Source organism: Hemiscyllium ocellatum, chromosome 18 (assembly GCF_020745735.1).
Source record: "Hemiscyllium ocellatum isolate sHemOce1 chromosome 18, sHemOce1.pat.X.cur, whole genome shotgun sequence".
Taxonomy (NCBI): Eukaryota; Metazoa; Chordata; class Chondrichthyes; order Orectolobiformes; family Hemiscylliidae; genus Hemiscyllium; species Hemiscyllium ocellatum.
The window spans coordinates 50,211,658-50,227,527 of NC_083418.1; the positions used below are offsets into that span (position 1 = coordinate 50,211,658).

The 15,870-nt window shown below is 46.1% G+C and overlaps 2 protein-coding genes across 2 annotated transcripts in view; both read left to right on the plus strand.

Annotated features, from left to right (window-relative positions):
- The window catches only part of LOC132824302 (uncharacterized oxidoreductase YjmC-like), a 30,983-nt gene extending 27,198 nt beyond the window's left edge, over positions 1-3,785 (plus strand). The window contains exons 10-11 of the mRNA XM_060838647.1: positions 153-263; positions 3,723-3,785. Of these exons, the coding sequence (XP_060694630.1) occupies positions 153-263; positions 3,723-3,785 (174 nt within the window). The remainder of the gene's footprint in view (positions 1-152; positions 264-3,722) is intronic.
- Positions 3,786-6,119: 2,334 nt separating this feature from the next.
- On the plus strand, positions 6,120-14,480 carry LOC132824222 (cytochrome c oxidase subunit 8B, mitochondrial). The gene is made up of 2 exons (XM_060838526.1): positions 6,120-6,370; positions 14,276-14,480. The coding sequence occupies exons 1-2, from the start codon at positions 6,248-6,250 to the stop codon at positions 14,384-14,386; spliced, it is 234 nt and encodes a 77-aa protein (XP_060694509.1). The 5' UTR covers positions 6,120-6,247; the 3' UTR covers positions 14,387-14,480.
- The last annotated feature ends 1,390 nt before the right edge of the window (positions 14,481-15,870 follow it).

Genomic DNA, 15,870 nt, shown 5'->3' on the forward strand with positions numbered 1-15,870 from the left:
CCCCTCAGCCTCTGACGCTCCAGGTAAAACAGCCCCAGCCTGTTCAGCCTCTCCTTATAGCTCAAAATCTGCTATTCCACAATGTGTATATGAGCTTCAGGTGATTATGTCTAAGTTTACTCATCTGTACAAATTTGCTTAAAACTTTACAGAGTGAACCTGGCCTTTCTGTCCTGACCCCTGGAGACCCAGAAACCCTACACATCAGAGAATGTGAACATCAAGGTGGCATTCCCTATCACGTCAATGTTGTCGATTTCATGGTGAGAGTCTATCCACAACTCAGCTGCTCTGTCACCCAGTCAGTAAAAGAGCTGAGCACCAAACTATAGAAAGATGCAGAGTGTGTTAGCTAGAAGTGCAGGGTGGTGAGTATTGTATTTGTGGTTCACTAGAACCATAAATAGAACATGAGATAGACTGAGGATAAACTTGAAAGACGAATAATTATTTTGCGTCCTCTCAACTCCACAGGCAGTCCTAGACTCCCCTCTAGGTGACCTCTGAGTCACCTGATCCACTCTCTTAAAGGGGCTACACACAACCAACGATATTCATAACAGTGGGAGAGTAACCTTGGCATTCAGAACTGCTGAGATGGACTGGACCGGGCTGCTAAAGGATAAATCAGTAATAAACCTGTGGGATGCACTAAAACTGAGATCCTTAGGGCACAACGCAGTCATGTTCCCTCTAAAAATTAGCATGGTACTGCCAAATGTAGATGCCCACAAATGAGTGGAAAGATACAGGGGAAGATTAAACAGAAAAAGAAAGCTTACCATTGTAGCAAAACGCTGGAGATAGCCGAGAGGAGTAGAGAAAGTACAATCGTCAAGTAAAAATAAAAGGGAAGTCAAAGCGAGGGCATGAGAAAAAATTAGCAAGTAAGATAGAGTAAACCTCAAAGATGTTTTACCAGTACATAAGGAGCTAAATGATAGCCAAGGAAAATATAGGACCAATCAGAGATGAAGAAGGGAACTTGTGTGAAGATGCAGAGGAAAAGAGAAGAATTTTAAATGCATTTTTTGGCTCCATATTCACAAAGGAAAGGAATAATGTGGAGATAGTAACCCAAAAGGAGCAGTGTGAAATATTGGACAAAATAATCATAACGAGAGAGGAAGTATTAGTGGAGTTGGAATCCTTGAAGGTGGATAAGTCACCAGGGCCAGATAGACTGTTCCCTCGGATGTTGGGGGGGCTCAGGGAGGAAATAGCAGATGTTCTGACGATTATATTTCAATCTTCACTAGATACAGGTGAGGTGCCAAAGGACAGGACAAAATGTGGTTCCATTTTTATAAAGGGCACAAAGGAAATGCCAGGCAATTATAGGCCAGCTAGTCTACTTTGGTGGTAGGCAAATTATTAGTAACAATCCTGAAAGATTGGATAAACTGTCATTTAGAAAGTCAGTAATAAGTCAGGATAGTCAGCATGGCTTTGTTAAGGGAACGTCATGCATCTCAAGTGATTTCTAATTAAATATAAAGATGGGTGAGGTTACTGAATGGGAATTAGCTGAATGGACACATTATTGATCAAGGAGGTTAATGCCTGAAGACTATGGAGTTTCCACATTTGCCTGTTTCACATTGGACCTGTGAGTAACTAGGTTTGCATGTGAACGGGACAATATGTGATGTGGTCGGTTATAACGTGGTCGGTTATAACTGGGTCTGTGTGTAACTGGGTCTGCATGGAACTGGGTCTGCATGTGAATGGGACTGTGTGTGTGACAGGGTCTGTGTGTGACAGGATCTGTGTGTGACAGGGTCAGCGTGTGATAAGGTCTGCATGTAACAGGGTCTGTGTGTGACAGGTTTGTGTAAGACTGGGTCTGTGTGTAACTGGGTCTGCATGTGAATGGGACTGTGTGTGACAAGGTCTGTGTGTGAGTGGGACTGCAGGTGAAAGGGTCTATGTGTGAAGAGGCCTGTGTGTGAAAGGGTCTGTGTGTGAAGGTAGTCTGTATGTGACAGGACCTGTGTGTAACTGGGTCTCTGTGTCACTGCATCTGGCTGTGACTTGTCTGTGTGTGAATGGGTCAGCGTATGACTGGGTTTGTGTGTGACTGGGTCTGTGTGTGGCAGGGTCTATGTGTGGCCAGGTGTGTCTGTGACCGGGTCAGCGTGTGACAGGGTCTGTGTGTAACTGGGTCTGTATGCAATGGGGTCTGTGTGTGACGAGGTCTGTGTGTGTCTGGATCTCTGTATGACTGGGTCTGTAGGTAACTGAGTCAGTGTGCGATTGGCTCTGTGTGTGATTGCAAAATGTGTATAACTGAGTCTGTGTGTAATTGAGTCTGTGTGTCACTGCATCTGGCTGTGACTGGGTGTGTGTGACTGGATCAGCGTGTGACTGGGTCTGTTTGTGAGTGGTTCTGTGTGTCACTGCATTTGGCTGTGACTTGTCTGTGTGTGAATGAGACTGTGTGACTGGGTCAGCGTGTGACTAGGTCTGTGCGTGACTGGGTCTGTGTACAATGGGGTCTATGTGTAACTGGGTCTGTGTGTCACTGCATCTGGCTGTGACTTGTCTTGTGTGAATGGGACTGTGTGTGACTGGGTCAGTGTGTGACTGGGTGTGTGTGTGTGAGACTGGGTATGTGTGTGACGAGGTCTGTGTGTGACGGGGTCTGTATGTAACTGGGTCTGTGTGTGAATGGGTCTGTGTGTGACTGGGTCAGTGTGTGACTGGGTGTGTGTGTGTGAGACTGGGTATGTGTGTGACGAGGTCTGTGTGTGACGGGGTCTGTATGTAACTGGGTCTGTGTGTGAATGGGTCTGTGTGTGACTGCGTCTGTGTGTGACTGGGTCTATGTGTGAATGGGTCTGTGTGTGAATGAGTCTGTGTGTGACGGGGTGTGTGTGTAACTGGGTCTGTGTGTCATTGCATCTGTGTGTGATTGGGACTGTGAGTGATTGGGTCAACGTGTGATGGGATCAGTATGTGACAGGGTCTGTGTGTGACTGAGTCTGTATGTGTAACAGGGTCAGTGTATGATGGGGCCTGTGTGTGACAGGGTCTGTGTTTGTGATGGGGTCTGTGTGTGGCAGAGCCTGTGTGTGGGACGGGGTCTGTGTGTGAGTGGGTCTATGTGTGTAACAGGGTCAGTGTATGGTGGGGTCTGTGTGTGACTGGACCTGTTTGTGACTGGGCTGTGTGTGGCAGGGTCTGTGTGTGACAGGGCCTGTGTTTGTGATGGTGTCTATGTGTGGCAGGGCCTGTATGTGATGGGGTCTGTGTGTAGCAGGGCCTGTCTGTGTGAGATGAGGTCTGTGTGTGGTAGGGCCTGTGTGTGTAATGGGGTCTGTGTGTAAAAGCACCTGCACTGTACTTGGATTGTCTTGAGACCTGAACCAAATGTGAGGAGTTCTGTGTGTGACAGGGGCTATATATGACGAAGCTACACGTGACAAGCCAAACATTTGACATGATAAAAATGTGACAGGATCTTCATGTGATGCAGTGTGTGTGAGACAAGGCCAGCTTGTGAGAGGATCTCGATGTCATGTGGTTTGAGTATGGCAGGCTGAATTTGATAGGGATTAATATGTGACCGAGTCTGTGTAGGACAAAGAACACAGGTAACTGGCATTAACTGTGACCAATCAGTAATTATCCTGTGGAGTTTAACAACACATCATCCTTCAGTTAAACTGCAGAATTGTTGTTCTGTGTTTTAATCAATTTCCTTTCCTAATATTGCTTAGAACTCTGTTGCAAAGGATCTTGGAGTTAATCTGATCCCAACCAATCATACAATCGATCCCTGAGCACTTGATTCTGGAAGTTGCATGGGTCAATCAGCAAAGAGTGGCTTCAGGACTCACTAACCACGCACAACACCTCAGGATTATATCGTTTGCATTTTAGCTCATGTTTAATGTTGCAATTTCAGTTAGGCGGAGAAAAAAATGTAACTCCTTTTGAAGTGTTTCTTATGTGAAAACATTCTTCCTCAGCAGAGCATTACAGATGCCCACAAGTCTGAGCCCACATTTGGTTGGTTTAAGGCTGGGACATGAATTGATGGCTCAGCAAATCTTCGGGGCTTCATTGGTATTTTAAAGCTGTGGCAGTATTTGAATATGAATTATTTTAATGGAGGTATTTTATTCTGGGATTTGGGTTTGAAATTAAAGCTTCTACATTTTCTATAAAAGATGTTGCTTATAGTTTCATCTGTCCTCATGTCACAAAATGTTGATTGTCAGCTTTTACAGAGTGGGTAGCATTCTCACCAATGGGTCCAACATGTCATTGGTTCAAGCCTCAACCCACAGTAGTAAGCTTATACTCTGGGCCGATCATCCTTGTATGTGTTAGAGGGAAAGTTACACTCTTGGAGAGTCAGTACTGAGTCAGTGTTGCATTTTCATAAGACCAGCGTTGAAGGACTGCTTTACTTTTGGAGAGCCATAATGAGGAGTAAGCTGTTGCAGAGGACATACTGAGGGGATGCTGCATTGTCAGGGGCAGAGCTGAGGGAGTGTTGCTGTATTGTCAGATACATAGTAAGGGACACACTTTCCTCGTTCCTGATGAAGGGCTTATGCCCGAAACGTCGAATTTCCTGTTCCTTGGATGCTGCCTGACTTGCTGCGCTTTTCCAGCAACACATTTTCAGCTCTGATCTCCAGCATCTGCAGACCTCACTTTCTCCTCTACATCGTAAGGGAGCCCTGCATTGTCAGACAGGTGGTACAGAGAGAGCACTACATTGTCATAGAGAAACAACTGAGAGCTTCTCCATGGAGAGGGTACTAAGGCAGCACTGCACACTCAGGGAAGTACTAAAAGAAAGCTGCACTATCATATATGGATATGGAGGTGCTGGTGTTGGACTGGGGTCGACAAAGTCAAAATCACACCACACTGGTTCTAGTCTCACAGGTTTATTTGAAACTACTTCCTCAGGTGCAGGCTGTGTGGCAAAGTACTAAGGACCAATACTGAGGGAGTGCTACATTATCAGAATAACTACTGAAGGAGTGCTGCAGTATAGTAGGACCATTACTGAGGGAATGCAACACTGTTAGAGGGACAGTAATAAGGAAGTGCTACATCGTGAAATCAGCAGTTACAGAGGTTGTCCTCTGCTGTCAGATGGAAGTGTTGAAGGAATACTGCACTGTTAAAGGAGTTGCACTGAGGGAACACTACATAGAGTATCAATATCAAGAAAGCTGTGAATGGTTGGCAAGATTTCAGTCGAAGTGTATAAATGAATCCCAGTTTCTCCTCTTGGATAGAGGAAAGTTAGGCGTATTGGAATGTGGGCGGAGGGCTTTTCCCTGCTTTCCTGATATACTTTCATAAACATAAATAAAGCATGAGTTTGTTTTTTGTGTTGCTCTTTTAGGACCTTGCTGTGCACACACATACTGCCAAATCTCTCAATACAATAGTTACTATTGTCAAATGACATCCTTGGCTGGAAAACACCATTGAAAAATGGGAATGGCTAATGAAGGGATTTTAAATCCCACTGATGAGGATTTATTCTTAGCATGGGAGTATATTCACTGGTGTTTAGTCCCAGTGAGAGATTTTAATTGCAGCAAGGAGTTTATTCCCGATGAGCTGGATTTTCAGTGAGTGAGAGCTTATTCCCGGTCAGAGTGAAGATGGGTGATTTGCAAAGGGCGTAATCATTCTCAGAGAGCATGGTCATTTCCAGTGAGGGTCACATATCCCAGGTGAGGATGGTCATTTATTTCCAATAGGGCTGATGTATTCCCACCAAGTGTCATTTATTCCCAATTAAGGCAAGTAATTCCCAATGAGGGTAGTTTATTCCCAGTGACAGAGGTCAGGGAGGTAATCCCTAGTTAGGGAGATGCCTGTGAGGGGTGGGATTATTTGGAGTGAGATGTGTATTCCCAAATTGGGGGGTCCTCCTCCACTAAGTTTTAATTTCTCCAGCTAATGTAGTATTCCCAAATACCAACTTTCCTCCCAATAAATAGGATGATTCTTCCCCAATAGGGAATATGTTATTCCCATGGAGGGGGATTCCCAGTGTGATTATTCTCAGCTCAGGATGAAGCGGTAGGTGCATGGAGTGAAGTTTGCTCCCAGTGGGTTGGTCATTCCTGCTGTTTCTACTGCCTCCCCTTGTCTCCTCCCTCCGTGCAAGTGTCGGTGTGAACTGGCTCCGCTTCGCAAGGACGTCCGGCAGCAGAGAGAGCCGACAGTGTCGCCCCAGCACCGGGACCGACGACAAGAGAGAGAAATGCAGGGACTGAAGCGGCCGCTAACCCAGGGGCTCCGCTTCCTGATCGCCGGGAATCGGCAGCAGCTCCTTCCCAGGGCGAGGATCGTCTCCAAACCCGCGAAGAACGAGCTGACATCAACGGTAAGTGACTGCAAACTTTCCCGGAGTCCGGGGAGTGCGGGAAGTTACAGGGAGGCTCCGTTTGTGAAGGTCAGAGACTGTGTGAGGGGGACAGAGTGAGAGACTGAGGGGGTCAGTGAGTGAGGGGGACAGTGAGTGAGAGACTGAGGGGGTCAGTCAGTGAGTGAGAGAGTGAGTGAGGGGGTCAGTCAGTGAGACACTGAGGGGGACAGTGAGCGAGGGGGTCAGTGAGCGAGAGACAGTGAGTGAGGGGGGTCAGTGAGTGAAGGGGGTCAGTGAGTGAGGGGGGTCAGTGAGTGAGGGGGTTAATGAGTGAGTGAGGGGGTCAGTGAGTGAGTAAGAGACAGAGTGAGGGGGTCAGTAAGTGAGGGGGACAGTGAGTGAGGGGGTCAGTGAGTGAGGGGTATCAGTGAGTGAGGGTCATTGAGTGAAAGTTCAGAGAATGTGGAGGTCGATTTCAGGCTGTCTCGACACACTGCCAGGGCAGTTCAGGGCCACACTGGTGTTGGTATTGGTGTTGGTCTGAAGTACATTGAACAACTCGGGGAGAAGTCTTGGAGTAGGAACTGAGCAGTTTGGGTGTGGCAAAAATCAGATTACAGCCTGTGCCCACAATCTGACTGCAACTAAAATTAAACAAAGAAGGGTTCTGGAGATCTGAAACAAAAACACAACCACTGCAGGTCAGCCAGCATCGCTGAGGAGAAAGTAGAGTCAATGTTTCGTTCGGGTCAGGTGACCCTTCTTCAATTCATCATAGAGGCTGCCAGATTCTGGATTAGTGGTGCTGGAAGAGCACAGCAGTTCAGGCAGCATCCAAGGAGCAGCGAAATCGATGTTTTGGGCAAAAGCCCTTCATCAGGAATAAAGGCAGAGAGCCTGAAGTGTGGAGAGATAAGCTAGGGGAGGGTGGGGCTGGGGAGAAAGTAGCATGGAGTACAATAGATGAGTAGGGGAAGGGAACTGGTGGAAAAGGGATAGGTGGAAGAAGATAGGCAGATAGGACAAGTCCGGACAAGTCATAGGGACAGTGCTGAGCTGGAAGTTTGGAACTAGGGTGAGGTGGGGAAGGGGAAATGAGGAAACTGTTGAAGTCCACATTGATGCCCTGGGGTTGAAGTGTTCTGAGGTGGAAGCTGAGGCGTTCTTCCTCCAGACGTCAGGTGGTGAGGGAGCGGCGGTGAAGGAGGCCCAGGACCTCCATGTCCTCGGCAGAGTGGGAGGAGGAGTTGAAATGTTGGGCCACGGCGTGGTGTGGTTGATTGGTGCAGGAGAAAGTAGCATAGAGTACAATAGGTGAGTGGGGGAGGGGATGAAGGTGATAGGTCAGGGAGGAGAGGATGGAGTAGATAGGTGGAAAAGGAACTACTTTCTCCCCACCCCCACCCTCCTCTAGCTTATCTCTCCACGCTTCAGGCTCTCTGCCTTTATTCCTGATGAAGGGCTTTTGCCCGAAACATCGATTTCGCTGCTCGTTGGATGCTGCCTGAACTGCTGTGCTCTTCCAGCACCACTTATCCAGAATCTGGTTTCCAGCATCAGCAGTCATTGTTTTTACCCCACAGATGCTGCCAGACCTGCCGTGTTTCTCCAGCAATTTCTGTTTCTGTCAGGGCCCAGATCCACTAAATTCGGGAGAGTTTCATAAAAAGAAACCTTTTTGGGATTTTACCGAAAGTTGCATTTTGGGTTAATTGGCACAAGTGTGTCTGAGCTTCAGGAATTTGTGAGTCAGTACTGTTAACGTCAGGTACCAATCATTAATGAATTACACCCATGTTCATATTAGGTACTAACTCTCCCTGGTTAATATATAAGCTCACATTGTTTGTTATTGGCCTTGGTTCAAGCATGATCACACTCTCTCCTCTGAATCAAAAAGTCGTGAATTCCAGTTCCAGAGGCCAACAGCAAAAATCAATGTTTACCTTCTCCATGTAAGAGAAAGGGGTGCCTCACGTGGGAGCGGCGGTGTTAAGGACAGCCACATTGTCCGAGGAACAACAACAGGGTCAAAGCGAAAGGTGCGCTCACGCTGGGCGGGGTCGATAGCGTCAACAGAGTGCTCTGCACTATCAGAGGGTAAGTACTGAGGGAGTGTTGCAGAGTCACAGGGGCAGCGCTGCACTGTCAGAGTGTCAGTACTGAGGGAGCGCTGCACTATCAAAGGGTAAGTACTGAGTGTGCGCTGCACAGTCAGAGGGTCAGTACTGAGTGTGCGCTGCACAGTCAGAGGGTCAGCAATGAGGGAGCGCTGCACTGTTAGAGGGTCAGCACTGGAGGAGCACAGCACTGTCGGTTGTCAGTACTGAGGGAGTGCTGCACTGTCAGAGGGCCAGTAAAGAGGGAGTGCTGCACTGTCAGAGGGTCAATACTGAGGGAGCACTGCATTGTCAGGGGATCAGTATTGAGGGTGCACTGCACTGTCAGAGGGTCAGTACTGAAAGAGCGCTGCACTGTCAGGGTCAATACTGAGGGAGCGCTGCACTGTCGGAGGGTCATTACTGATGGAGCGCTGCACTGGCAGAGGGTCAGCGCTGCACTGTCAGAGGGTTAGTACTGAGGGAGTGCTGCACGGTCAGAGGGTCGGTACTGAAGGAGCAACACACTGTCAGAATGTCAATACTGAGGGAGATCTGTACTGTTAGAAGGTCAGTACTGAGGGAGCGCTGTCAGAGGGACAGCGCTGAGGGAGCGCTGCACTGTCAGAGGGTCAGTACTGAGGGAGCGCTGCACAGTCAGAGAATCAGTACTGAGGGAGCACTGCACTGTCGGAGGGTCAGTGCTGAGGGAGTGCAGCATTGTCAGAGGGTCAGCACTGAGGGAGAGCTGCACTGTCAGAGGGACAACGTTGAGTGAGCGCTGCACTGTCAGAGGATCAGTACTGAGGGAGCACTGCACTGTCGGAGGGTCAGCGCTGAGGGAGTGCAGCATTGTCAGAGGGTCAGCACTGAGGGAGCGCTGCAGCGTCAGAGAGCTGTTACTGAGGGAGCGCTACACTTCGGAGGGTCAGTACTGAGGGAGCTCTGCACTGCCAGAGGGTCTGTACTGAGGGAGGGCTGCAGTGTCAGAGTCAGTATTGAGGGAGCGCTGCACTGTCAGAGGATTAGGACTGAGAGAGTGCTACACTGGCAGAGGGTAAGTACCTACATAGCGCTGCACTGTCAGACGAGCAATGCCGAGGGTCCACTGCAATGTCAGAGGGTCAGTTCAGAGGGAGTGGTGCACTGTCAAACGGTGAGTAAGACGGTAAATACTGAGGGAGCTCTGCACTGTAAAAGGGTCAGTACTGAGGGAGCTCTGCACTGTCGGAGGGTCAGTACTGAGGTAGCGTTGCACTGTCGGAGGGTCAGTACTGAGGGAGCTCTGCACTGTCAGACAATCAACATTGAGAAAGTGTTGCAGTGTCAGGACGTCAGTACCGAGGTAGTGCCACACTGTCATAGGATCAGTACTGAGAGAGTGCTGCACTGTCAGAGGGCCAGTAAAGAGAGAGTACTGCACTGTCTGAGGGTCAGTACTGAGGGAGCACTGCACTGTCAGAGGGTCAGTGCAGAGAGAGTGCTGCACTATCAGAGGGTCAGTCCTAAGGTAACGTTGCACTGTCGGAGGGTCAGTACTGAGGGAATGCTGCACTGTCGGAGGCAGTACTGAGGGAGCTCTGCACTGTCAGAGGGTCAGTACTGTGGGGAGCCCCGCACTGGCAGAGGATCAGTACAGAGGGAGTGTTGCACTGTCAGAGGGTCAGTACTGTGGGGAGCACTGCACTGGCAGAGGATCAGTACAGAGGGAGTGTTGCACTGTCGGAGGGTCAGCCCTGAGGTAACGCTGCACTGTCGGAGGGTCAGTACTGAGGGAACGCTGCACTGTCAGAGGGTCAGTACTGTGGGGAGCCCTGCACTGTCAGAGGATCAGTACAGAGGGAGTGTTGCACTGTCAGAGGGTCAGTACTGAGGGAGCGCTGCACTGGCAAAGGGGCAGTATTGAGGGAGCGTTGCATTGTCGGAGGGTGAGTACTGAGGGAGAACAGGCAGGGCAAGGTTAATGAACAGGGCGAGACAGGTGGTCTGAAGTGTATTTATTTGAGAGCAATGAGTTTAGCAGGCAAGGCAGATGAGCTTAGAGCCTGGAATAGTACATGGGACTACAATATGGTAGCCATTATGGAAACTTGGTTGAGAAAAAACGCAGGAGTGGCAGATCAATGTTCCAGGGTTTAGATGTTACAGGGGAAATAGAGAGGAAGTAAAAGAATGGGGGTGGAGGGGGGAATTGGCATCAGTGATTAAAGAGAATGTCGCAGCTGTACTAAGAAACAATATCTCGGAGGGCTCATCCAGTGAACCTAAATGGTTAGAATTTAGGAATAAAAAAGGTATAATCATTATGCTATACTATAGATTTCCCAATAGCCATGGGAGATGTGTAGGATATGGAAGCAGAACATGATTGTTGTTGTAGTGTTGACTGGGACTCCCATAGTTCAGGAGTTTTGATGACACAGAATTTGTTAGGGGCATCCAGGTGGATTTCTTGAAACAATGTGTAGATAGCCCAGTTATGGAAAGGACTGTACTTGACCATGTAATGGGGAACTTGTCTGGCCAGGTGATCAAAGTTTCAGTGTGGGAGCATTTTGAGAACAGTGATCACAATTCCATAAGCTTTAAGATAGTCATGGATAAGGATAAGACTGGTCTTTGAGTCAAGGTGCTAAATTGGGGGATAGCTAATTATAACAGTATTCAAAAGGAACTGGAAAAATCAGAATGGGAGACAGCTGTTTTGAGAGTATATCAACATCTGATATATGTGAGAAACTTTTAAAGGCCAGTTGATCAGAGTTCATGACCAGCATGTTCCTATGAGAATGAAAGATAAGGATATAGCAAGTTTCAGGAACCATGGATGACAAGAGATATTGAAAGTTCAGTCAAAAAGAAAAAGGAAGTATATGTAAGTTTGGGAAACTGAAATCAGACTAGGTACATGATAAAACAAAGGAAGCAGGAAAAAAAATTAAACAAGGAATTAGGAGGGCAAAAAGACAGAATGAAATATCCTTGGCAAGTAGGATTAAGGAGAATCCCAAGGCACTTTATACATGGATTAGAAACAAGAGGGTAATTAGTTCCACTCATGAACAAAGGAGGGGATTCATGTGTGGAACCAGAGGAAATGAGAGAGACCCTTAATGAGTACTTTGCATTGGTATTCAAGAAAGAGAATGATATGGATAATGGTGAGATGAGAGACAGATTTGTTGATATTCTACTGTTGATGCCATTATCAAGAAGGAGGTGGTGTTGGGTATCTGATAAGAAAGTTTGCAAATGACACAAAAGGACAGCACTGAAGAGAAAGTCCTGCACTGTTTGAGGAGCAGTAGATAATGAGTATTATCCAGTCAGAATGTCAATACTGAAGCATTACTGTGGACGGCACGGTGGTTAGTACTGCTGCCTCACAGCACCTGAGACCCGGGTTCAATTCCCGACTCAGGTGACTGACTGTGTGGAGTTTGCACATTCTCCCCGTGCCTGCGTGGGTTTCCTCCGGGTGCTCCGGTTTCCTCCCACAGTCCAAAGATGTGCGGGTCAGGTGGATTGGCCATTCTAAATTGCCCGTAGTGTTAGGTAAGGGGTAAATGTAGGGGTATGGGTGGGTTGCGCTTCGGCGGGTCGGTGTGGACTTGTTGGGCCAAAGGGCCTGTTTCCACACTGTAAGTAATCTAATCAATGCAGCATGTCGCAGGGTCAGTATTGAATAAGTGCTGTACTCTCAGGAGAGCAGCAAGAATGCGAGTATCAGCTCTTCACCTTGTTCATGAGGAATGAGGTACTTGCTCCCTGTGTGGATGAGGAAAGTGTCTGCAAGGAGAACGGCCAAACTGACCACTACATCATGGACCAGGAAGTCATTTATATGATGGGGTGGGGGAGCACAAGGAAAAGTGGTAGTGGTAGGAAATTCTATAACTAGATATATAGTAGCATCCTTTGTGAGCAGGATTGAGAGTCTCACATGATGTGCTGCCTACTTAGTGCCAAGGTGAAGGACATCTCAAGTTGGCTCAAAGAATACTGGAGGGGGATGGGGAGGATCTAGCTTTTGTTGCACATGTTGCCACCAACAACATATTGCCTGAACAAAACTTCTTGCCTAATCAGAAATCAGAAACAAAATTAAAGAACAGGACGTCAAAAGTTGTAATCTTTGGATTATTGGCAAATTGACAAAGATAATATTAGGGAAGTAAACATGTGGCTAAAGGAGTGATGTGGGAAAGACGGGTCCCATTTCGTGGGTGCTGGCATCAGTAATGGGACAGGGGGGAATTGTACCATGGAATCGGGCTCCATCTGAATTGATCTAGGACCAAGATCCTAGTAGAAAGGCTAAATAGGATGACCACGAACCTTTAAACTAGTTAGAGAGGAGCAAGGCTGGGGAGAGGTTACTGAAGTTTCCAGAACAAGTAATAGGATAGAGAGTAGGAAACGGGTCAGGAATCTAACATTAGGCATAGCAGATAATGGGACAACTATGAGCAGGGGTTTTTTTTGCAAGGTTTGTGAAGGAGGGGGTGGTCAACTCTGGACTGAGGGTGTTGTACGTCAATGTATGCAGTTTATGAAGCAAGGTAAATGAGCTTGTAGAACAGATTGAAATTGACAGATACAATGTTGTGGATTCCACAGACAAGGAAACCAGGGCTAGGAATTAAACATCTAAGGGTACATACCTTATTGAAAGGGCAGGCAGATGGGATTAAATTAAATCAATCACAAAAAGCAATCAAGAATCAGGTGTAAAATCTGTGTGGGCACAGCTGAGGAACCACAAAAGAAAAAAATAACCTGTTGGGAGTTATGTACAGGCCCTCCAGCAGTAGTCAGGATGTAGGACAGAAAAATAAATCATGAGATAGAAAAGGCATGGGAGAGATCAATATGTAGGGGAACTGGAAAATCAGGTTGGAAGCAGGCTACCAAATATGGTAAATGGAATTTAATTCCAAGAAATACTTTATGAAATAACTTCAGCAGTTCATCTAAGTACATTTTTAAAAAATATATAAAGTGAGGATGGCAGTCAGTAACTAGTGAGGTTTCGCAAAGGTCAGTGTTGGGACCACAACTATTCACATCATAGATTAATGATCTGGACAAAGGAACTGAGGGAATATTTGCTACGTTTGCAGATGAGACAAAGATACGTGGTAGGACAGGTTGTGTTGAGGAAGTGGGGAGGCTGTAGTAGAACTTGGACAGACTGAGAATGGGCAAAGTGACAGATGTAATGGGAAAGTGTGAGGTTATGTACTTTGGTAAGAAGAATAGAGACATCAACTATTTTCTAAATGGGGAAAGGCTTCAGAAATCTGAAGCATAAAGGGACTTAGAGTCTTTATTCAGGATTCTGAAAATGTTGCATTCATTTCAAGAGAACTGAAATACCAATCTAAGGATGTTCTGCTGAGGCCATATAATACTCTGGTCAAACCATATTTAGAATATTGTGAGCAGTTTTGGGTTTGGATGCCGCATGTGCTGCTCTTGGAGAGGGTCCAGAGGTTTACAAGAATGGTCCCATGCATGAACAAAGGTGGTAAATGTGAGAAGCTAGAAAGGCTATCCCTTTTGGGAGAAATTTTAAAAGCTGTTTATGTTAATTAATGGACTCAAAGAGATTGGATCAGCATTGCATTGTAAAGGCAGTGTCTACTGTATCATAGTGCCAACACTGATTCACAGGGGCATCAATTCACTAGTTTCCAATTGCAAATGATCTATGTAACTTTCCTCCTCACAACTCAACATCCAGGGCACTCTTTATTCTAGCTGTTACTTTGTTCTCTGTAGCTAGAGTAGCCCTCATTTCAGCTGTTCTTTTCTGTTACAGGAACAGATCATAGGTTTCACTGTCTTGACAGCTTCAATAATGATACCATCGAGTTGGATATTGGCTCATATGGAAGATTACAAGCACAGGCCAGAGCCTGCAAACAACTGAGAGAGATTTACTCTGAATTCTCATCATCGCCAAAGACTGGCCATAACATTGCTATGCTGATAACTGAATTTACTGATTAAAATGTTTGAAACTAGTCCTTTGATTCCATACCTTTTTTTTAAAAAAAAAATTACTTTATAAAATAATTTCAGAAAGTTATCAAAGTACTCCTTGATATCATATTCCATCTGCCATCTTTGGTAACTTATGTCCAATGAACAAGTAAAAAAAAAGCTATCCTCACCATTCCAACTCCAAGTTTGGAATCATAAGCAAATCTTATTGAGTTTTGAGAAGATTTGTAGCTCAGGTTGAGGTTTTGGATGTGCGTTTGCTCACTGAGCTACAAGGGTCATTTCCAGATGTTTTGTTACCCTACTAGGTAACATCTTCAGTGGGCCTCAGGTGAAGCAATGCTGAAAATTCCTGCTATTTATATGTTTGGGTTGATGATGTCATTCCCTGTGGTGAAATCACTTTCTTTTCTCAAGGGTTAGCAGATAGGGTCTAACTCGATGTGTTTGTTGATAAGAGTTCAACTGAAGATGTTACCTAGTAGGGTAACAAAACGTCTGGGAATGAACCTTGCAGCTCAGCAAGCAAACCTACATCCAAAATCATCAACAAGTATTGAAAGTTCGTTCAGCACTCTAAGTAACTATATTTCCTATATATCAAAAAAAAGTCAGTGTGCCAGTACTGACCCTTGGAGAAAATCCCTATGATCTTCTAGTCTAAGTAACCATTTGCCATGATGGTTTCTCCTTGAGCCTTTTTTTTTAAAAAAGCAGAGCACAGTAATCATCCTGTGTTCTTCCTTGAACAAACTGCTCAGTTACTTCATGAAAAATTAATTAGTCAAATATGATCTGCTTTGCATGGGCCAGCTCTCCATAATTAATTCAAAGCTGCCCAAGCACCTGTTGATATTTTTCCCTGGCTGTTTTTGAAACCTTAGCCATCATTGCTGCTAGACCAAGCAGCCTGTAGATGCATGTTTTATGTTTCTGAACAAAAGTGTGAAGTTTGCTATAATTGGGTTTCCTGGCATATTCCTTGCCTCTAAATTGGAAAGTTATAGCAACTACCCACCATCTCCACCTTCTTTAAAAACCATCTAGACCAAACATTGCCAGCCTCTCTAATACACCTTCCTCCCAATTTTCACATTTTTCCCCAAATATCTATCTTCCAAGATCCAAAAATCCTGAAAGAAAAAATATTTCCCCTTCTCTCCCTTAACATTTTGCCAATAATTTACAGTTTCTGACCAGAAAATAGCCTTTTCCTTCCCAGTTTGATTCTTCTTGCATGTCTCTCCCAGATAATCACTCCTCAAATAAAATTGTTTTCATATTAATCTCAGCTCTGGGATTCTCAGTGAATCACGCCTGCAGTCTCTCCAAAGCTCTTGACACCCTTCCACGGATAATACCCTGGAAACAGAACACCACATTCCATCTGCAGCTGGACCAATGATTTTT